This window comes from Macrobrachium rosenbergii, chromosome 26 (genome assembly GCF_040412425.1).
Source record: "Macrobrachium rosenbergii isolate ZJJX-2024 chromosome 26, ASM4041242v1, whole genome shotgun sequence".
NCBI classification, from domain to species: Eukaryota; Metazoa; Arthropoda; class Malacostraca; order Decapoda; family Palaemonidae; genus Macrobrachium; species Macrobrachium rosenbergii.
In genome coordinates this window covers 13,824,965-13,848,507 of record NC_089766.1, presented here as the reverse complement: position 1 = coordinate 13,848,507, position 23,543 = coordinate 13,824,965, and the positions used below count along the sequence as shown (strand labels likewise).

General features: G+C 34.5%; 1 protein-coding gene across 3 annotated transcripts in view; it reads left to right on the top strand.

Moving 5' to 3' along the window:
• Positions 1-23,543, top strand: part of CngA (Cyclic nucleotide-gated ion channel subunit A) — a 726,729-nt gene that overhangs the window by 570,126 nt on the left and 133,060 nt on the right. For all 3 annotated transcript variants that reach the window (XM_067128313.1, XM_067128312.1, XM_067128310.1), the window contains exon 3: positions 10,778-11,301. In XM_067128313.1, coding sequence (XP_066984414.1) covers positions 10,861-11,301 — 441 coding nt within the window. In that variant the 5' untranslated portion in view covers positions 10,778-10,860. The remainder of the gene's footprint in view (positions 1-10,777; positions 11,302-23,543) is intronic.

The window sequence follows — 23,543 nt, the reverse complement described above, 5'->3', positions numbered from 1 at the left end:
ATATATATATATATATATATATATATATATATATATATATATTCTGATATATTGTATCCTATATATATATATATATATATATATATATATATATATATATGCTTTGTATTTTTGTTGTCTTAAATTTCTTGTGACCGGAACTGACCGACTACGAACATAGATGAGTAACAGGGGACCTGATTGATAACACAGTCAAATTGTCAATCAGGCAGTGTATTTGATGCCTAGGAGCTGCAGATATAGATCCATGCACCAGAAAATAACTTCTATATTACGTATTTACACGAAAATAATGAAGCCAGGTCACGAAAACTCGATACGAGGACAGCGGATCCTTGTTGCCTCGTCGGTATTGAACCACTGGAATGATGTTCCTAACTCTCCTCATTGACCAGGATTAAAAGTTAATGAAAGTTAATGACGGAGGATGAGTGCGATTAACGTCGTCATTGGACGTTGATCTGCTTCAAGAGCAGTCGAATCTGACGGAGAAGAATCCGTTTATATGTCCGGAAGTATTACGCACTGATTAGAAATAACAGCCACTGAGTCTTCCGTATTTAAAACAACAGTACACTGTTGCCTCTGGGTATCTGACTTATGTTGTTTCGTTATTTATTGTATCTTTGTTTAATTCTTTCATTTATTTGTATGCGTTCGGGTATATGAATCCTTTCACCTCCCTCCGCTTTCACTTACTTTTACAAGTGGATTTTAATCTGGGAAACCTTGCTTTGCTAGTAAGTGGCGATTCAGGCTTGGGTCTTATGAATGTTCACTATTTTATTAAAAGTGATAATTACAATATTTATCAACAGTATTACCATAATTACTATATAACTCATATCCAAATGTATGTTAAGATGTTTAAACTTTAGCTGTTTGTGTACTTATGCTATGTTAACCACTAGTGACTTCTACTGTAGATGTGAAACTTTTTTTATTTTTAACTACACTGGCTGAACCGTTGTTCTTGACTCTTCTTCTAACATTTAAGTGTCATTTAAAAAGTATCTTCATAATTAAACAGTCATAGGCTAAATCTGGCCGTGTTTCATCTGGAAAAGCGTTGGTTTATGATCCCAAAATTTTACATATCTGCCCATTTTACATCGTGGCCAGACATCAGTTCGTCGTCTGTCTGTGACTTATGTCGACCCTGGATCATTTTTCTCCGTTTGTAAACACATTTGCTTTTAAATGATTCTATATATATATATATATATATATATATATATATATATATATATATATATATATATATATATATATATATATATATATATATATATATATATATATCATATATATCAGTATATATATATTTTTATATATATGAATTTTGGTTTAATGTGGTTTAAATACCACATTGCGTTGGCCTCAAAACATCTTTAACTAAATGCCGAGTCTTGAGCTTAACATTTTAGTTTTTACATAACACTGCCTCTCGACCTCAGCACACCGCTTCTTGGTTTCAAAATATCTCTTGAAATTACTCTACCGTCTTTAGATCTTAGAATAGAATATTTCTCCTGTATAAAAATTTGTCTTTTGACAAACTTACTGTGGCTCAGAGAAAGCTGGGTTCTTGAGCGGGCCTTGCTTGTTACCCGTTGTCAAATAATTTTCTTTTAATTGTAGGATTTACATCCCAAGACCAAATTCATCTTTCTCGTTGTACTTACTATTTCAGCTTCCATTCGATTAGATCTTAGTACAGATGGGTTTAAATCCTCTCATCCTAATGCATGGTAACCATCTCTTTTGGCAAAGATCATATTCCTCAAACAATCGTTAATTTACGGAAATCAGTCAGTCGTGTCCACAAGCGATCGTTATCCACACCGAAGATGATCCCATAATTAATGGTGCATCTTGTTTTCAGTTGTGCAAATGGAAGAAAGAGATTATTAAACGTGACTCATTTGAAACATGCACTATAGCATCAGCGGATTTGTGTGAATGAAAGTTTTATTTTCGAATCAGGGAACATTGCGCCTGGATGTGCATAATATATATGATCGTGGGCTACTTTTGCCCTTCTCATTTCTCCAACACTGGATATTTATATGAAAACTTCCAGGAGATCTAAAGAAGTCACGTTGTCTGGTTTGTAAATTTTCAGTTACATTTCTTATAAGAAAATTCCTACTGTAACTATAAAGTTCTCTCTCTCTCTCTCACACACACACACACACACACACACACACACACACATTGATTTCTCAGGCTTCATTGATTTCGGGCCATTGTTTTTCAGGTCAGGTTTAGGTCCATGCCTCATCTCAAAATCATCTCTAGAATCTGACGACTGTTAGAATTATTTGCTTGTTCGATGATGTAATGATTGATGCATCTTACCCAAAAGAAGTACGGTTGGTGAGATTTCATAGTTCTTACTGTCAAAGTTATCGCGTCGAGATGAATTATATTTGGTACTACATTGCTGATAAGATTTACAATTCATCCGAAGGTATTTAGGAACAGTGGGAAGGTTAATTCATGAAAAGAATGATTTAAAAACACAAGAGACCAGAGGTCATTGTAGAAAGATGTTTGCGGGGATTATCACGGTTCCACATACTTTTAAGGGACACGTGAGAGCAGTCTAAGAATAACAACACATCCTCTTATGCTTGAGAAAGTTAAAAACTTGCGTTATTTATAAGGTGACACGGACGAAAATAAATCCCTGAAGAGGAATGTAAAACATTGCAGAAAGAAGCCGAGATGTTGAGAGCTAAGAGAAAAAAAACCTGGAAGGAGGTCTCAGGTGGAAGAAGGTAAGGGTGTCAGGTGCTGGAAGATAGAAAAAAAAAAGTTAACAGAATCCAAAGACGATCTTTTTATTTTAGCTTTTGTTTCTTTTGACACTTCTTCTTCTCTTCTTCTTCTTCATCTTCTTTTCTCTTCTTCTTCTTCTTCGTAGGTGGCTTTTACAAAGGCACACTGCACTTAACATGGATAGTTTAAAGCTGAACTCGGCTCTTCAGTAATGCAGCAGTGATATCCAGTTTCTGGGTAATGTTCCTTTTGGCCGCTGAATCGGATTTTAGGGTTATAGAGGCTTTTAGTCGTGGTTGTATAAGTTTTCGTTTGTTTAAAAAGAGCTGTTGGGTAAGGTTCTAGGTGGTTTTTGCGCAGGTGGTTGAAAATCTTTTAAATGATGCTTATGTCCAAAAGTCAAAAGAGAATGATGTTTATTGTTTATATGTGTTAATGATTTCATTGAGAGAGAGAGAGAGAGAGATGGGGGAGGGGGTTTCACTAGGTCAAGGAAACTTTATGACCTTTCAATCAAAAACTAATTTTGCTGAATAATTTCAAGTTTCCTCTTTTAGCCAAAATCACACGTTGTGGATGCTGTGCTTATGTCGTATTAAATGTGTAATTCGTAATGAAATTTATTCATGTCATTCCTTATTATGTGAAATTGTAAAATTAGGATTATATGAAATAATGAACATGAAAAATTATGCAATAATGACTGGATAATCATTTTACAACAGCGCTATGTATAATAATCATCAGATTAGCTTGACTCTCTCTCTCTCTCTCTCTCTCTCTCTCTCTCTCTCTCTCTCTCTCTCTCTCTCTCTGACATTTCATTTTTATCGTTGATAAAAGCCCGGTATTGCAGCGAGACAAAGCCCACTATATATCTCCCTTCAAAACACGTTGACAAATTCTCCGTGTCACAGACATCTGCATGACGTGACTAGAATAACAATTACACCGAAATAGACGAAGGTCATGAAGTGCACTTACTCCGAGGGTCTCGGAACAGCCACTGGGGAACATCTCTCTCCTCTGGGAACATTCTCTCTCTCTCCCTATCTTTGTATCTTTCTATCTGTGTATTGCCTTTTGAATGAAACTTATCAGTAGTGTTCATCATGTTTGTTTGTGATTTTGCGTCTCTCTCTCTCTCTCTCTCTCTCTCTCTCTCTCTCTCTCTCTCTCTCTCTCTCTCTCTCTCTCTCTCTATCTGTGTATTGCCATTTGAATTCAGCTTATCAGTAGTGTTCCTAATAATTGTTTGTGATTTTGCGTCTCTCTCTCTCTCTCTCTCTCTCTCTCTCTCTCTCTCTCTCTCTCTCTCTCTCTCTCTCTCTCTCTCTCTCTCCCAAATATCTTTCTATTTGTGTATTGCCTTTTGAATAAAATCTAGTGATCAGTAGTATTTTTAGCCTTTTGTTTGTGATCCGTGTTTGTTTTGCGTCTCTCTCTCTCTCTCTCTCTCTCTCTCTCTCTCTCTCTCTCTCTCTCTCTCTCTCTCTCTCCAAATATCTTTCTATTTGTGTATTGCCTTTTGAATAAAACTTATCAATAGTGATCCTAGTGTTTGTTCGTGGTTGTGCGTATCTCTCTCTCTCTCTCTCTCTCTCTCTCTCTCTCTCTCTCTCTCTCCTCTCTCTCTTCTCTCTCCAAGTATCTTTCTCTCTGCGTATTGCCTTTTGAATAAAACTTATCAATAGTGTTCCTAGTAATTGTTTGTGATTTTGCCTCTCTCTCTCTCTCTCTCTCTCTCTCTCTTCTCTTCTGTATTATTTTGAATAAAACTTATCAAGTAGTGTTTCTAGTTTTTGTGATTTTTCATTAGATTTAGATTTATTAGCAAAAAAAAAAATTAGTCTTGCATTGAGACAGTTCCACAGTTTTGCATCAAAAGAATAAAAGGCGTCTGATACAAGAAAGTGTGTCGTAGGGACGACTCACTGACGCTTTGCAAATGAGTAGCACGCACAAATTCCATGCGCACAGGCAGTAGGGATTATAAAAGAAGATCTTTACTTCATTGCATCCTGTGGAAGATGGCCGAACAGGATACCTTGTGACGGGGGTCTGAATCATCGGTATAATTGTTTGGAAAAAGGGGCGCAATATTTAGAGCAATTCCGTCCAGAGCTTAGTTGCAGACATCCAAACAAGAGAGCAGAGTTAAGTATACCTTAGTTTAACCAGACCACTGAGCTGATTAACAGCTCTCCTAGAGAGGGCTGGCTCGAAGGATTAGACTTATTTTACGTGGTTAAGAACCAACTGGTAACCTAGCAACGGGACCTGCAGCTTATTTGTGGAATCCGAACCACATTATACCGAGAAATGAATTCCTCTAATTCTTCATTGGCCGGCCGGAGAATCGAAAGTGGGCCCAGCAGAGTGATAGCCGAGAACGATACCGACCTGTCCAATGAAGAACCAAATAACATTCCAGCTGGGTTATGAAAACTATGATGAGCACTACCCGTTTTTCTGGCAACATGAGATAAGTTTCTAATTACTGTGACAATGAAAGCTTGGTGTCAAAACAACACCCATTGCCGTCAATGATTCCTCATCCAAATACAGTGTCACATATGCACTGTATATTGTAGAGTGGGAACACGGTACGAGACTGGGTAATCGCTCACAAACGAGACACTTACTGATCCGTTTTAATGAAGTCTAGCAGCCACTTCGTTTCTTATTTGCGGGGAGCGAACAAATGCAATGGGATGGAGTTGCATCCTCTGCATACTATACTGACTTACTTTCAGGGGCAACAGTCGTTCCTGGTCAAGTCTAAAAAGACCTTAACGATGGATGGCAAAGCATATAGCCCCCACCAGCATAGTTAAGAAACGTGAGCATGACAAAAGTTATAACAATTAGAAATCCAGCTCTAAATATTTTTATTTTTACCAAATAACCCTTCATGCAGAACGGGTGGACATTTTGATTGCACAGAGTCCGTTAAAATACCTTACAAGTGCCCCTTTCTCCATGTCTGCAAGCCATATATAAGAACACGCGTCGTATATAGGTAATGACTTTGAATATGAGATCACACATACCAGACCCCGCTCGTTTCCTGATGAGGGAAAGTCAGGTGAAATAATTTGCAGTATTTTAGTGATTTCGTACACTGGGTTATGATTGCTATTTGATTTTATTGCATTATGATTTCGATTTTGTGTTTTATCAAGAACTGAAATCTATGTGATTTAGTTTGTATGCAAGAGGGAGAATTGAAGTACACCATTTTTTGTTTTATATTTTAGACTTCTTTGATGGACTAGGTGATTTTTAAAAAGAACTCATATGCGAATTTGTTATTCTTATCTAATTTTGGAAAATTCTACATATAAATATATATATTCTACATATAAATATATATACGTACATACATACATACATATATGTGTGTGTGTGGAAGTAAGTTATGAGTTTGATTTTATGCTTGTTAGAAATTGAATAAATAAATTTCTTTGTAATTTTAAAACTTTTGGTTTTAGTAGAATTGAAATACTTTAAAGTTTTATATTATTATTATTATTATTATTATTATTATTATTATTATTATTATTATTATTATTATTATTATTATTATTCAGTAAATGAAACGTATTCTTAAGTGAAAAGCCTACGGGGGCCATTAACTTGAAATTCAAGCTTCCAAAGAATATGGTGTTCATTAGGGAGAAGTAAGAGGAAGTAAAGGGAGACGCAGAAAGAAGAGATCCCACTTATTAAAAGATAAAAAATAAATTAATAAATAAACAGATAAAAATATATTATATTTACATTTTATTACCCATTCAGTTCTATTTTTGTGAATTTATTCTGTATCAGAAAACATTATAGACACAATAAGACTGATTCTGTTTTATTATTTTGTAATCAAATTTGCCACGATTTTTTTTCTGCGTAAAAATGATTAAACTATGCGTAAAAAAATTCCAGTTACCTTTCTTATTATTTTAGATGTTGATGGCAGATACATTCCGGTAATTGCGATGAACGTGCCTTAGCGATGCTGCATATTGGCGATAATAATAAGAGGTTGATGTATCATAAAAAAAATTACGTAATGTTTTGATATCGTAGATAATTTAACCTCTGTATATTCAAAGACTATTATTATTATTATTATTATTATTATTATTATTATTATTATTATTATATTAGGGAGGAGACCCTCTCTGAGGGCAGTAGCATTGTAAAATATAATAATGATAATAATAATATTATTATTATTATTATTGTTGTTGTTGTTGTTGTTGTTATTGCCGATATCTACCCGTTTTAGTGACCTTTTATTATTTTATTATTATTATTATTATTATTATTATTATTATTATTATTATTATTATTATTATCCAAACACAACATCCTCCATATATTTGTCCAAAGTTTGAACACTCCGAAAGAAATGTGTGTTTTTCCAAACTCGAAAACTTTTCCGCGGAAACTTGGGAGAGTGTGGGTAGGCGGGCGTGCATGTGTACAAAACACCCGGCCGTGTCAGATAAGCAATAAAAATAAAGGGAAAAAGAATTTCCACGCTTCCCGCGTCGTTTTTGCGGCGTTCCGCTTGCAGTGACAGGTTTTATAACGATCTTTTAGGCTTACGTGTTTTTATTTTTTTATTTCGGTATTTTTTTCCTGTCGGTCTTGTTTTACTGGAGTTTTTGTCGTTCGTTTTTTTTTCGCATATGTATGTATTTCTCGGATTTTTGTTTTGTTTACAAATGTTTTTTTTTATTTTTTTATCTTTATTCAGATTTAACAGTCATTTCTTTTCTTTGCTTTGTTTATTTTCCTACGGTCACTCTGTTCTGTACACGTTTGTTAATCAGGTTAATGGCTATTGACGTATTCCTAAAGAAAATGCTTACATTTTGTGTGATGGTGATGATGGAAATTATAGTCCTTATTATCATCAATATTATCGTTAAAAATAAAAAAATATAAAAAATGCACAGCCTGTGTGTAACCTTATCTCGTTCCATGTACTGCCTTTTTTTAACATCATTTCAGACGTTTCTAATTCCCAAAGACACAAATAACCCCATCTAAGTCTCAAACACACACAAGTACACAAAAAGTATGATTCTGAAATGCACCTTTGCGGCTCTCGCCATTATGCATTGCCACCTACACCAGACCGCTACAGTAATATATTTGCATTTATTTGAGTTCATAAGCTCTCAGGGCAGATTTATGCACGCGAAGAAAAATGATCTCCGTAGGGGGGTAGTGACATCAGTGCACTTCATGCGGTGCACTGTAGGATTGACTGAAGGTTCTTTGCAGCGTCACTTCGGCCCCCTAGCTGCAACCCCTTTCATTCTCTTTCTTCCCTCTTACTTTCCACCCTCACCTAACAATTGATTCATAGTGCAACTGCGAGCTTTTCCTCCTGTTACACCTTTCAGACCTTTTCACTGTCAATTTCCGTTTCAGCGCTGGATGACCTCATAGGTCCCAGCGCTTGGCCTTTGACCTAAATTTTATATTCTATTCTATTCCAATACAAATTATATACATACGACAATATAATTTTTTTCCGTGAGTTACATGGTTGTTAAAGAAAGTAGTAATTAAGTGAAAGGGTTGAACTCTCATTCGAGATACTGCGAGTTACAAGCACACAAGCCAGGAGAGATAACTTTGTAAAACAGTTTTTCTTACATATGCGTGAAGGTTAATGCCACTGTGTGCTTGTAAGTGTGCTTGTAATTCGAAGCATCTTAGATGCTAGTTCTGATTTGCTCCACTTACCCTTGTATTTGAGTGCCAGTGAGTGCCAGTTATATAAATCTCTCTCTCTCTCTCTCTCTCTCTCTCTCTCTCTCTCTCTCTCTCTCTCTCTCTCTATATATATATATATATATATATATATATATATATATATATATATATATATATATATATATATATATATATATATATATATATATATATATATATTATATATATATGTATATATATTTATGTATGTATGTATGTATATATGTATATATATATATATATATATATATATATATATATATATATATATATATAAATATATATATATATATATATATATATATATATATATATTTATGTATGTATGTATATGTATGTATATATATATATATATATATATATATATATATATATATATATGTGTGTGTGTGTGTGTGTGTGTGTGTGTATGTTAGTCTGTTTGTTTGTGTGTGTAATTCTATTCTATTCGCCTCGATTACAATATATTAATATAGAATGCATACATTCGTACATATATGCATGTATGTGTTTGTATGTTTTTACTTATTTATGTATCCTATATTCTGTACTGTATTTGGGATGAATAAATTCATGAGAACATTAAGCTACGTAAGATTCACATAAATACATACACCTGCGACTTAGTATAGACACCTCCGTATGCCCAACTTCTTTCACGATGAGCCCCTGGAAAGTCCGAAGTGTCAGCTTTGACAGCTGACTGACAGTTTGACAGGTCGAGAGACTGAAACTAGCTTTTAGGGTGAGTTGCATTTCCTACTTTGATGAAGGTTGGATGCAAATTGAAAGTTCAGTAAAGGTATCCCGTTTTCAGTGCTTTTATTTTTTTAAGGTACAAATGCAAAGATTGTTAACCGAATTCTTTTAAGTGCTTATAGATCTAATTCCAACTTAATATCGTTCAGATCTTATAATCTTCAATTATTTTGCCCTTGTGTAAAATATCTGCTAAATTTTGCATGCAGGAGGTGGGAAGCTTGGGAAGCTCATGAATATAATATATATATATATATATATATATATATATATATATATATATATATATATATATATATATATATATATATATATATATATATATATATATATATATATATATATATATATATATATATATATATATATATATATATATATATATATTATATTCATGAGCTTCCCAAGCTTCCCACCTCCTGCATTCAAAATTTAGCAGGTATTTTACACAAGGGTAAAATAATTGCAGTTTATAAGATCTGAACGATATTAAGTTGGAATTAGATCTATAAGCACTTAAAAGAATTCAGTTAACAATCTTTGCACTTGTACTTAAAAAAATAAAAACACTGAAAACGGGATACCTTTATTGAACTTTCAAATTGCAACCAACCTCCATCAAAGTAGGAAGTGCAACTCACCCTAAAAGCTAGTTTCAGTCTCTCGACCTGCCAAACTGTCAGTCAGCTGTCAAAGCTGACACTTCGGACTTTCCAGGAGCTCATCGTGGAAGAAGTAGGGCATACGGAGGTGTCTATACTGAGTCACAGGTGCATGTAGTTATGTAGCTTAATGTTCTCATGAATTTATTCATCTCTGAATACAATATAGAATGTAGGATATATATATATATATATATATATATATATATATATATATATATATATATATATATATATATATGTATGTAAATATATATACATGCGCATATATACAGTATGTATGTATACTGTATATATGTATGTATGTATATATATATATATATATATATATATATATATATATATATATATATATATAATATATATAAGAGAGAGAGAGAGAGGCGGTTAATAATATAAACTAAGTAACGGTTTTGGAAAGTTGTGCATTATATTATTATGCAAAAGGCAAATTTTTGTTTCAAGACAAAACGATACAAAATTAAATATACTTCTACTTTGTATAATTTTTTACTCCCTGTATTTCGGGGTGAATGATCAAATTTTATAGTGTACATTGTATTTTCTGTTCATAGAATTGTAGTACCTTGATTATTCTTATATATTACTCCTTATAATATATATTAATTTTTTGTATTTTAAGTTACTCTTGCAAAGTCGCCATGCTATGTTATTAAAAAGTTTACCTTTATAATATGGTAATAAAGTTATTCATTAAGATGTACTGATTTTTCATTTGTGTTATTACTGATATATCGGCGTATTTTGGTATTAATTTTTGTCCCCATTTTTCCCTACAGATCTCTAAGTCTCTGCTTGTGTGCAAAGGGCGTGCGCGCGTGTGACATGCGATGGCTGACGATGTGGTTTGCGTGAAACGGTGATGTGGCGCCAGAGGGGAGCCCAGGGGGACACGCCCCAAGACCTCCCCCCTCCCGCCCTCACGCCCCTGCAGATCGGGGCTGAAACCACTTGCCTCGGGGTGCCGCCATCCTCCCGCCCGAGGCTTCACTCTCGTAGCGGAGGGAGCGCTGGCGCCTCCTCCGGCCACACCAGCTTCGGAGGAGGGGGAGGGGGAGGGGGAGGAGCGACTGCAAGTAACAACGGCAGCGGCTCCATCATCGCTATGGCACCTGCGTCGCCTCCGTCGTGGGGGGCGCCTAACCTACCCGGAGAGCCTCTGGACGTTCGGTTATTGGCTGGGGGTCCCAGTCAGCCTCCAGGGTCACCTCAGACGGGACAGTCCGAGGATCCCGGGCCCCCTATTTTGGGGGATGACACTCCCCACCAGCCCTGCCCCTGCACTCACTGCACAGTCCCTACGGTGAGTAGAACTTAACTGAATTATTATTATTATTATTATTTTTATTATTATTATTATTATTATTATTATTATTATTATTATTATTATTATTATTGAAGAAATCCACAGTGGGGTAAGTGGTTTCTTCACCATTTAGTGAATAATGCAATTATGAGATTATTATTATTATTATTATTATTATTATTATTATTATTATTATTATTATTATTATTATTATTATTATGATGATGATGATAGGAAAGGAATACAGGCACTGATTTAAGAATTAGTATGTACAGATAAATGTAATTTACTTATTTAAAATATATTTATGGAAGCGAGGTAAGCTAACAGTAACGTCGCCTGGTAAAATGAATTTAACTTAAGCATAATATAACCTCACCTTTATTTCCGTAACTTATTACCTTTCGATCCATCAGATGGTTAGCTTGTTTCATTTTAGTTCGTTTTCTTTTCTTAAATCGGTTATTGAAAAATTCATCAAGAAGGAAGGGCTGTTAAATAATTCAGAAGGTCTTTCACCTCGTAAGGCGACATTGAATTGAGAAAATAGAGATTTTATTTCTGTTAATTAGAGATTTTATTTCAGTTAATTAGAGATTTTATTTCAGTTAATTAGAGATTTTATTTCTGCTAATTAGAGACTTTATTTCTGTTAATTAGAGATGTTACTTCAGTCAATAAAGAGTTTTTATCTCAGTTGATTCTCGTGAATTGTTGGCACGATACATCAGGGACTTGTTGATTATTCCATACCCTTTTTAGTATCATCCATGGCAGGTTACATACATATGCTGGCCCCGTGGGGGGGCCAGTGCCGTCAGTGCACCTCACGTGGTGCACTGTAGACATTACTTGAGGGTCTTTGCGGCGTCCCTTCGGCCCCTAGCTGTAACCTCTCTCATTTCTTTTACTGCACCTCCGTTCATATTCTCTTTCTTCCATCAGACTTTCCACCCTCTAAAAATGGTTTTCTAGTGCAGCTGCGAGGTTTTCCTCTTGTTACACCTTTAAAACCTTCTCACTATCAATTTTCCTTTCAGCTCTGAATGACCTAATAGGCCCCAGCACTTGGCCTTTGGCCTAAATTCTATATATTCTATACACATGCCAAAATGTAAAAACCTCATTGAGGCATGAGTTAACGTCCTGCGATGTGAGTGGAATAAATGAATATAATGTTGAAGTTTCTTTGACGTGGAAACATCGAATCGTCTGTCGTATCACTCTGAAAAGATCTTTGGATTGCATCATCCAAAATTCCTGTGTAATGTCATCGGGAAACAGATTCATCACTCAGAGTAAACATTCATTTGGAACAGGTGAAAATAAGATAGTCATGTTCCACAGAGAAGAATATAACACACAAGTAATGATAAATCATCGGATAGTAATAAATTATATACATATATATATAAGGTATGTGTATGTATGTATATATATATATGTGTGTGTGTGCTCATACATACATTCATGCACAAATTCTTTGTAATGTCAGAAAATCAATATTTATTTGAAATCATTTCTTGTCTAAATTCTTGAATTTCATTCATTTGCAGTCATGAATAAAAGCCTCGCGATTAGTCCAAACATGAAATAAGGAAATGGGGCATAAGAGTGATAACGACGCGTAAAAGAAAGAGGAAAATACGCGCGTCCTCCTCCTCCCCCTCCTCCATGAAACGCCAACTTCATATCCTACTTAAGAGGTACTTAGCACAGGGACTGCTCCCAAGTGAACATTCTCTCTCTCTCTCTCTCTCTCTCTCTCTCTCTCTCTCTCTCTCTCTCAGTGAATATCTTCTGTCTCTCGATAGGACTCTCTCTCTCTCTCTCTCTCTCTCTCTCTCTCAGTGAACATCTTCTGTCTACAACGAAACGATGCTAGAACTATAAACTGCTTTTATATTACTCTCTCTCTCTCTCTCTCTCTCTCTCTCTCTCTCTCTCTCTCTCTCTCTCTCTCTCTCTCACACAAACACATGACACACAGACACGCTATGCGCGCCAACATGTGGGGATTGTTGGGACGGACTGATGTTTGAGAAAAAAAAATCCTTTCATTTAGATATTCAAGGTTTGGTTTTTCATGTCTCACTGACTCACTCACTCACTCACCCATTCACTGAATGACTGTAATTATAAGGAAAATAAGAGGGTTATAAAGATATAAAGACTTAGAGGAAGATTGATCGAGATGAAGAGACTATATAGGACATAAGATCTAAGAAACTGTAGGTATTAAGAGATAACGAGGCGTGTGATGAAGAGACCGAGGGGTACGTTTGAAAAGAGAGACAGAGAGAGAGTACTTTCCTTTGTGAAATCATCCAGTAAAGATTGAGACGAGAGATGAGGCTCCTAAATAGAAAGATGATTTATATTTTTTTATGAGAGAAACGTTTTTAATATAATTTAAGAACTTTGTTCAGTATTTCATTATTTTATTTCTTGTAGGAACGTTTATCTACAGAAACATTTTTAATATAATTTCAGTCCATGTAAATGCACCAAATAGAACAATATTTTAGTATTTTATTTTTGGCGTTTATTTTATTACAGAAACGTTTTTAATATAATATAAACAGTTCGATGTCACAACGGCCTAAATAGAACAATATTTTAGTATTTTATTTTTTGGGGAACGTTTATTTTATCTACAGAAACGTTTTTTAATATAATTTAAACAGTTCGATGTCACATGCGGCCCCAAGTAGAACAATATTTTATTATTTTATTTTTTGTAGGAACGTTTATTTTCTCTACAGAAACGTTTTTTAATATAATTTAAACAGTTTATTGTCGCTTGCGGCCCTGAATAGAGCAATATTTTAGTATTTTATTTTTTGTAGGAACGTTTATTTTATCTACAGAAACGTTTTTAATATAATTTAAACAGTTCGATGTCACATGCGGCCCTAAATAGAACAATATTTTAGTATTTTATTTTTTGTAGGAACGGTTATTTTATCTACAGAAACGTTTTTTAGTATAATTTAAAACAAATAGAATAATATTTTAGTTTTTTTGTAGAAACGTTTATTTTATCTACAGAAACGTTTTTTTAATATAATTTAAACAGTTCGATGTCACATGCGGCCCCTAAATAGAACAATTTTAGCATTTTATTTTGTAGGAACGTTTGTTTTTTACAGAAACGTTTTTAATATAATTTTGTTAAGACAGTTTATTTTATCTACAGAAACGTTTTTTAATATAATTTAAACAGTTCGTTGTCACTTGCGGCCCTAAATAGAATAATATTTTAGTATTTTATTTTTTGTAGAAACGTTTATTTTATCTACAGAAACGTTTTTTAATATAATTTAAACAGTTCGATTTGCGGCCTAAATAGAACAATATTTTAGTATTTTATAGGAAGAACAGAAATATTTTAGCCTAAATAGAATAATATTTTTATTTTATTTTTTGTAGAAATGTTTATTTTATCTACAGAAACGTTTTTTAATATAATTTAAACAGTTCGATGTCACATGCGGCCCTGAATAGAACAGTATTTTAGCATTTTATTTTTTTGTAGGAACGTTTGTTTTATCTACAGAAACGTTTTTAATATAATTTAAACTGTTCGATGTCACATGCGGCCCTAAATAGAACAATATTTTAGTATTTAATTTTTTGTAGGAACAGTTATTTTATCTACAGAAACGTTTTTTAGTACAATTTAAACAGTTCGTTGTCACTTGCGGCCCTAAATAGAATAATATTTTAGTATTTTATTTTTTGTTGAAACGTTTATTTTATCTACAGAAACGTTTTCTAATGTGATTTAAACAGTTCGATGTCACATGCGGCCCTAAATAGAGCAATAGTTTAGTATTTTATTTTTTTGTAGGAACGTTTATTTTATCTACAGAAACGTTTTTTAATGTAATTTAAACAGTTCGTTGTCACTTGCGGTCCTAAATAGAACAATATTTTAGTATTTTATTTTTTGTAGGAACGTTTATTTTATCTAAAGAAACGTTTTTTAGTATAATTTAAACAGTTCGATGTCAAATGCGGCCCTTAATAGAACAATATTATAGAATTTTATTTTTTTATAGAAACGTCTCTTTTTATCTACACAAACGTTTTTAAGTGCAATCAGCAGCGGTTCCGTACCGCATAAGTCCCATGATAAAACGGTTTTTTAAATTTAATATATCTAAGTTTTTTTTTATCAATAGAAACTTTTCAAATACAGGGTGTCTCAATAAAATGTATACACACTTCAACAGCAGATGACTCAGTTCAGTTTTTTTTTTCTTTTAGATCTTACCCATAAGAATAGATGATGGGTCAAGCCTTAGCTTTGAACAATGAAATTCATCTTAAAATGCTATTGGAAGTATATGAAAACACAGTTGAAGTCCAGAGGCAGTACAAAACAGAGTTTCAGTCAGATCCACCTACGCGCGTAACTATCTCACGAATCATTAATAAGTTTGAATCTGATGGAACTCTACAGAATGTACACAAGACTCATCTTTCAACAATGCAATTCATATTAAAATGCTATTGGAAGTATAAAAAAACAAAGCTGAAGTCCAGCGACAATACAAAACTGTCTCAATAAAATGTATACACACTTTAAAATACATATAAAGGCAATATTTATTAGTATACACAGTTTTTCCAAAAGTAATATGATCCACAGACAACTGAAATGCATTTAAACACCCAAAAAATGTTTTTACAAGGTAATTGATTTATATCAAGCGGAATTCACTCCGATCCAATTTTTAAAGATTGTGCTAACGCTTGTTTTCAAAACCCACGGCTCGACTTTTCTGCCGCAAAGATTTTCTCAGATTTTTCTGAAGTCTTTTCAGTAACCTGTCTTGCTTTCTGGGGCTGGTTGATGACCACGGACATCAACCAGCCCCAGAAAGCAAGAAAAATCTGAGAAAATCTTTGCGGCAAGCAAGCAGAGAGGTGGGTATTTCAAAACAAGCGTTAGCACAATCTTTAAAAATTGGATTGAAATGAATTCCGCTTGATATAAATCAATTACCTTGTAAAAACATTTTTGGGTGTTTAAATGCATTTCAGTTATGTCGGTGGATCGTATTACTTTTGGAAAAACTGTGTATACTAATAAATATTGCCTTTATAAGTATTCAAAGTGTGTATACATTTTATTGAGACAGTTTTGTACTGTCTCTGGACTTCAGCTTTTTTTATACTTCCAATAGCATTTTAAGATGAACTGCATTGTTCAAAGTTAAGTCTTGACCCCATTATCTATTTTTATGGGTAAGATCTGAAAAGAAAAAAAATTTATTTATCTGCCGTTGAAGTGTGTATACATTTTACTGAGACACCATGTATATTAGACAACTCTTTGATGTGACATAGGCCCTTAAATAGAAGGATGATTTTTCCCTTTGCCATGTGTATAAACTTCCCATACTCAAGAGAATCCATTTTATATTTGGCAACCTCCAACGCCTGTAATCTCCTAAATGGTGATATTTTTTTTTCTTTTCTTTAATTGGAAAACCCCTTCAGAACATCGAGGTCATTAAGCCGTAATTTTCATAAATTAAGGCTAACACAGCCTTCATTAGTCGGGTGATTATGCATATTGCTTTCAAGATCACGGTTGCTGAGACGATGTCTTCGTTTAGAAGGGAATATTCCGGATCTGTAATAAAGGAAGAGTTTTAAAATGGTAAAAGGAGAAAGATTTAAAAGTTTGTTGGTGTTTTGGTAATATTGTTATCCAAAATATATGTACATGAATATATGTACATTTACGTGTTGGGCCCTTAAAATTTATAATAATATGATGAACGGTCATCGAGAACAAAGTGCAAATTAATACATATCAAACTCAGAGAGTTTAATAAGATAGTCACGGAGCGTCAAAGTGATATTTCACTTTTAAAGTTTCAATATTTAAACTAAAATGTTAAATTGTAAACGTTCATTTATGTATTTTATTAAGACGGAAAGAGTAACCGTAAAACCTAATTTTAGATTAAGTGAAATAATTTTTCATTTGTTTTTACATTTTTTGCCAAAATGAACGAACCTCAAACACAACCTCATTCATTTGATTTGCAAATGACGCTTGGGGAGTTAATCGAACCTTTTGCATTTTGAATATAAATGTTTGCTGATGTTGGCTAACATTAAAGAATTATATGATAATTATATATGCACTTTAACAGCTAAAACGGAAAAAACTGAAAACGAAATATAAAAGTAAAAAAAATCAACTCGGAGAAGCATAGAGAATGTCGAAAGAAATCAATAACAGGACACCGAAGTGGGAGGAAGGTTGATGATTAAAAAGAAGACCACCATTTCCAAAATGAACCCTGATGTTTTTTGTTAGGTCAGTATCAGGTTCAGCGTCACAATCATGGACAGGGTCAATAACAGACTTCTTCTTCTTCTTCTTCTTCTTCTTCTTCTTCTTCTTCTTCTTCTTCTTCTTCTTCTTCTTCTTCTTCTTCTTCTTCTTTTTTACTGCCATTTTCCAAAGCAGTTTCTGCTTTCCGCGACGATCTTTGGGGCTGATTGAATGGGTGTAGGTAATTTTTTTTTTTACTTTATTCATTAATTTTTTTTTATTAATTTACCTATTTATTTATTTATTTATTTATGTATTTTTGATTAATTAATTATTTACTTATCGTAGTTCTTGTTTTGGTCATTAGATGTAATTGTTTTTGGTGCTGTAGAATCTCTCTCTCTCTCTCTCTCTCTCTCTCTCTCTCTCTCTCTCTCTCTCTCTCTCTCTCTCTCTCTCTCTCTCAAATTGTCAAAAATATCAGAGCGACAGGCCAACAGCAATATTATAGCTTGGTGGATATAATAAATAATGTATTTAATGTTACAGGACTGTGAATGCCTGTGAATTACATTATTAAATGCTATCTAATTGATATATCCCCAAAGGTTGAACTTATAGCGCACAATAACTAGCCTTATTATATCTTGTGGTTTGTTAAGTTGCTAATATGATATCAACCTTATTAATCATATGGTTTGGAGAATTAAAACCAATTTAACCTTTCAGTCCAGCCAGTGGTTGGCGGAATAACACAAGTGAATAAGCAGTTGTTGGTTGAGTAAAATGCAGTATCAGGGTCATTCGCCCAACGGTTGGGGGAATAATGCACGCCAGAAGTCTTGTTATCCCAAGTCGTTGGGCAAGTACCGGCTTGGAAAATGGCCACCGAGGAAATTCACTAGATTTATCCAAAGAACTTTTTGTTTTGTCTTTGTTTAACCAATAAAGTATATCAAAAGACGGAAGTAATTATAACGATGACAGTAATGAATACGTTTTTATTACCAAGTAATTTTATCCTCTGTTGCGAGAAATAAAAAAAAAATATTTTAAACACGCACACACACACACACACACACACATATATATACACATATATATATACATATATATATATATATATATATATATATATATATATATATATATATATATATATATATATATATATATATATATATATATAATATAAGGGAGCCCATAGAAACGCCAAAATGTGGAAAATAAAGGCTATATTTCGGAGACCAAACTGTCTGTCTCCTCGGGCAAATAGTGGATATATACATACACTGTATATACTGTATATATACAAATAAGGGTACACGAAACGAAAGTAAACTGATGGTTAAGAGATCCCTCATATTCTTTTATCAGATTATGAAAGAAAATAGAAAACAAATGTCCCGAGTGAAACATAAATATCAGATCTAATTACAATAACACGATGAAAAGCAGACTGATGATGAGAGTCCGCCTAAGCGTACTGATATCTGTATTATGCCAATTTACAAAAGGAAGCCCCTTCGGCCCCTAGCTGCAACCCCTTTCATTCCTTTTACTACACCTCCACTCATATTCTCTTTCTTCCATCTTCCTATCCACCCTCTTCTAACAATTATTTCAAAGTCCACCTGCGAGGTTTTCCTCCTGTTACACCTTTGAAACCTACATGCTCTCAATTTCCTTTCCAGTACTGAATGACCTCATAGGTCCCAGTGCTAGGCCTTTGGCCTAAGGTCTGTATGATATTCCATACAAAAGGAAGCTGAAGAGATGTCAAAACGAACCAAAAGAATAAGCGTAGGAGGGGATAAACAACAGAAATCACGTTGAAGGAATGATAAAACTGGAGAAAATGCCGTAAATTAACCAGGAAGAAAACACAGAGAAAGAAAATAAACACAGCCACGGAAGAGAAGAAGAGTGATGAGGAAAGCGACACCGCCATTTCTAAATTGATCTCGTAGTGTTTTGGTTAGGTCAGGATCAGGTTCGGCGGCGCAATCATGGGCATGGTCAACAGCAAACTTACCTCCTCCTCCTCCTCCTCCTCCTGCTATCCCTTTTTCCAAATCGATCAAATACAATTTCAGCTTTCCCACGGCCGGGTTCTGTTGGCTCTGGGCTGATGAACCATAACACGTCGCTTTGTCGCGGATTGGGAGTGGATGCAGGTTTCCCTCTTGCTTATTTCCATTCATCTGTTTCGCTTTTGTGTGTGTATGTATTATTTTTTTTTTTAATTTCACGTTTTATTTTTGTGTGGCTAAACGCTTCTTAGATTTTGTAGACTTGAAGTGGATCTGCTTTTCATTCTCTCTCTCAGGTCAGTTTTATTTGATTTATAGCGAATGAGAAAAGGAGAGAGAGAAAGAGATAATTTCGGTTTTATTTGAATTATTATACCTATAAGGGGAGAGAGAGAGAGAGAGAGAGAGAGAGAGAGAGAGAGAGAGAGAGAGAGAGAGAGAGAGAGACTGACTGTATAGTCACACAATTTTAAAAGTATCTTTACTGTCTTTCCCAGTTTACAGAGGATAAGTTATTCCATTGACTCATTCCTTTTGGACATTTCCCTCACCCAGATATAACTTACACATCCTTGTCAGCCACTCACGTTATGACTTCTGCCCCGCAATGCTTGTAATCCCATTCATTCTTGGTGCCTCGCCATACGTCAGCCTCTTAGATATCCTTCTTGCATCCTCAGCACTCACATTCATAACCATCCTCAAGTTCTTGTTAACCCATTCTACTCGTACATTGCTCAGACAGCTGATCCGCTGATATAGTGGTTAGTGTTGGGGAAGACCTCTCAGATGTCGCGGGTTCGCGTCTCTCCCGGAGCGATGAAAAATCACTGACTCTGTATCATGATCAGTTACTGCTACAGTTTGGGGTCTGTGATGGGAGGTTGAAAACAATATTCTCTGCAAGCCTGAATTTCAAGTAAATGGCCCCTGTGTGTTTGTTCCATGTGAATAGGTTTCATCTACTGAAATATTAATGATAATAATAATATAATTTGGCAGCAGACCCTCTTTTAAACAGGTTCTATTGAATATTATTGCTGCTTCAGCTGCATTTATTTTGTAGAAGACTTTTTCTATTTTCCTTTTGCGGACTTCTCTTCAGTGGAGGTGCGTGCTAACAGCTCGCCTATATTTGTCATTTCATGGGGAAAAGTCAAAATCTGGATTCTGTTTTTATATATTCTATACAGTTATAATATTATAACATATAGTTATAAAAAAGCAGAATCCAGATTTTACTTTTCCCCCATGAAATGACAAATATAGGCGAGCTGTTAGCACGCACCTCCACTGAAGAGAAGTCCGCAATAAGGAAAATAGAAAAAGTCTTCTACAAAATAAATGCAGCTGAAGCAGCAATAATATTCAATAATAATAATATTTATCTGTCTTAGTTCCATCAGCATTCACTGGTTTTGCTCCTTATGCATCTGTTATAAGCGCAGGTTCTCCCTTCCAGATTTACTTGTCTTATCTTTGATTTTTTCATACCTCTCTTAAACTCCTCCTACAACTTCTGTGCCTTTAACCTACTCTTTCATATCTCATATTTTCCTTTAATCAGATTGATATAAAATTTTTAACCTTTCCTCTTCATCTGAAATGACCTTTAATTTTTTACTTTTAGGAAATCCTCAATTCACCATCACATTCATCAGATTTCCCCACCTTCGACTCTGTCCTAACTCTGTAGAAGAACATATGTTCTTCGCCTTTTTGTCTCATCAGAGTGTGATCATGTATATCACAATTTCAAGCTGTTTTGAACAAGATCTGCACTTAGCTTTTTTTTTTTTTTTTTTTCATGTCGTCTCTGTTCCATTATTAATGACGACAAGAAACATCGTAATCACCTTAAGTTAATTGTAACTTTGTCTGATACAGAACTCACGAGTTTGTATCAAGACATGGTTTTGGAAATAGGGTAATATTAAATACAGTTCATGACTAGCAGACAGGTCATGTAAGATAACTCTCTTTTACACACACACACGCACACACACACACACACACACACACACACACCACTGACCTGAACAGTCAGTAAATAAGAAATAAGGGGTAAATTAGTATATATTTTTATCCACGCGTGTAGGAAAAACTCAGCCGGTGCTAGTTCTGTATTAAACTCGCATTGGCAAAGCTAAGATAAGATGTGTTTAAGAAGGAAGATATCTGAATTTAATTAATGTGCATCGTTATGTGTACATAGAATAGGGCATTCATAATTATTCATTACAAATTTTCTGAATATCAGTATCTATAAACTATATTTTTCAGAAACTGCAACGCGTTATGCAGAAAACATCTTTAAAAACTCGCCTTTCTGCTTTTTCCTTTTTGCTGAAGACACAAAAGAAATAAAAGGTATATCTATTGTTCACCATTTCTTGTGAACCCAGGTTTTAGGATCAAAAAGAAGAGTTTCTCTCTCTCTCTCTCTCTCTCTCTCTCTCTCTCTCTCTCTCTCTCTCTCTCTCTCTCTCTCTCTCTCTCTCTCACACACACACAGACGAACGTCTACAGAAACTTTTTCATTTTTCATACTTTGAATATTTATGTCCACTCTTTTTCTTTTATTTTCCAATTCTTCAGTCAATATACATTTAATACTCAGTAAATTTTAGTATTCCAAAGCCTTTTTTTATTGAAATGCTTTTTTTTCTCATAGCTAATTAATAATCACCATTTCTTAAGTAAATTTTTTCTGCAGATCCGAAGTTAGGCTTTTAGGGTGTTTTCCCATCATCATACAGACGGGTGTGTTATGGGGTGGCTTCAGACGAAAACAAAGCCAGGCAAAAGTTACTGCCAAGCTGATTCTTAGACTTCTTAGTCAGTGGTGAACCCTCTGCATTGTAAACGTTTATAAAATATATAATCTAATATTTTATATAATATCATCATTGCGTTTGGAATGTATACATGATGTATTTTTCAATTTTAAGCTTCCTTAATTGTATTTTACTGTTGTAGACTTTTAATTTCTAAAATTGACGCTGTTTACCTGGTCGAGAGATAAGTGGATCTTATTATTTCATACAATATGCCAGCTGTAATTCCTGTGGCAGAAACAATGCAAATGATAAAAATTACGTTTTTTGGGAGGAGGGGGTACCGGGGGGAGACGGGCTGTTATGAATGACACTTGGTTATATTAACTTGATTTTCTGTTCTTCTTCGTTTCTCTTATGCGTGGCGTTGTTGATTGCTTTAGGTTTTATTTCTAAACTATGTACCTATATTTTAAATACGGGTGTTCGTACTGCCTCGTCGGCCATGCATACCCTCTCTCTCACGTACACACACACACACACACACACTGGTCACTACTCTGGATTGTATCCTCTCCCATGTTGCTAGTTCTTCGTTGGGAGAGTGGGTTCCGTTCTCAGCTAGCACTCTGCTGGCCTCGAGTTCGAATCTCCGACCGGCCAATGAAGAATAAGGGGAATTTATTTCTGGTGATAGAAATTCATTTCTCGCTATAATGTGGTCCCGTTGCTAGGTAACCAGTTGGTTCTTAGCCACGTAAAATAAATCTAATCCTTCGGGCCAGCCCTCTCTAGGAGAGCTGTTAACCAGCTCAGTGGTCTGGTTAAACTAAGGTATACTTAACTTTTAGTGCCACCCTCTCCTCCCTTTCAAATCAGCTCTTTTACAACCTTTTTCACCAGTCTCCTCACGTGACCAGACTATCACCCACCCCCCCAAAAAAAAAAAAAATTCATATTTCCACCTATGCTCAGTTTCGCATGACAAATGTGCCTTGGGAAGGTGAAAACATTATTGAACCTTCGTTCTCTCCTTCTTTTGTCCTTTTCCACGCACTTCGCTTCCCCACAGAAGAATAAGGTCATCAGTTCTTTCAAGCCTTTTAACTTCTGCATTCTGCCAGATTC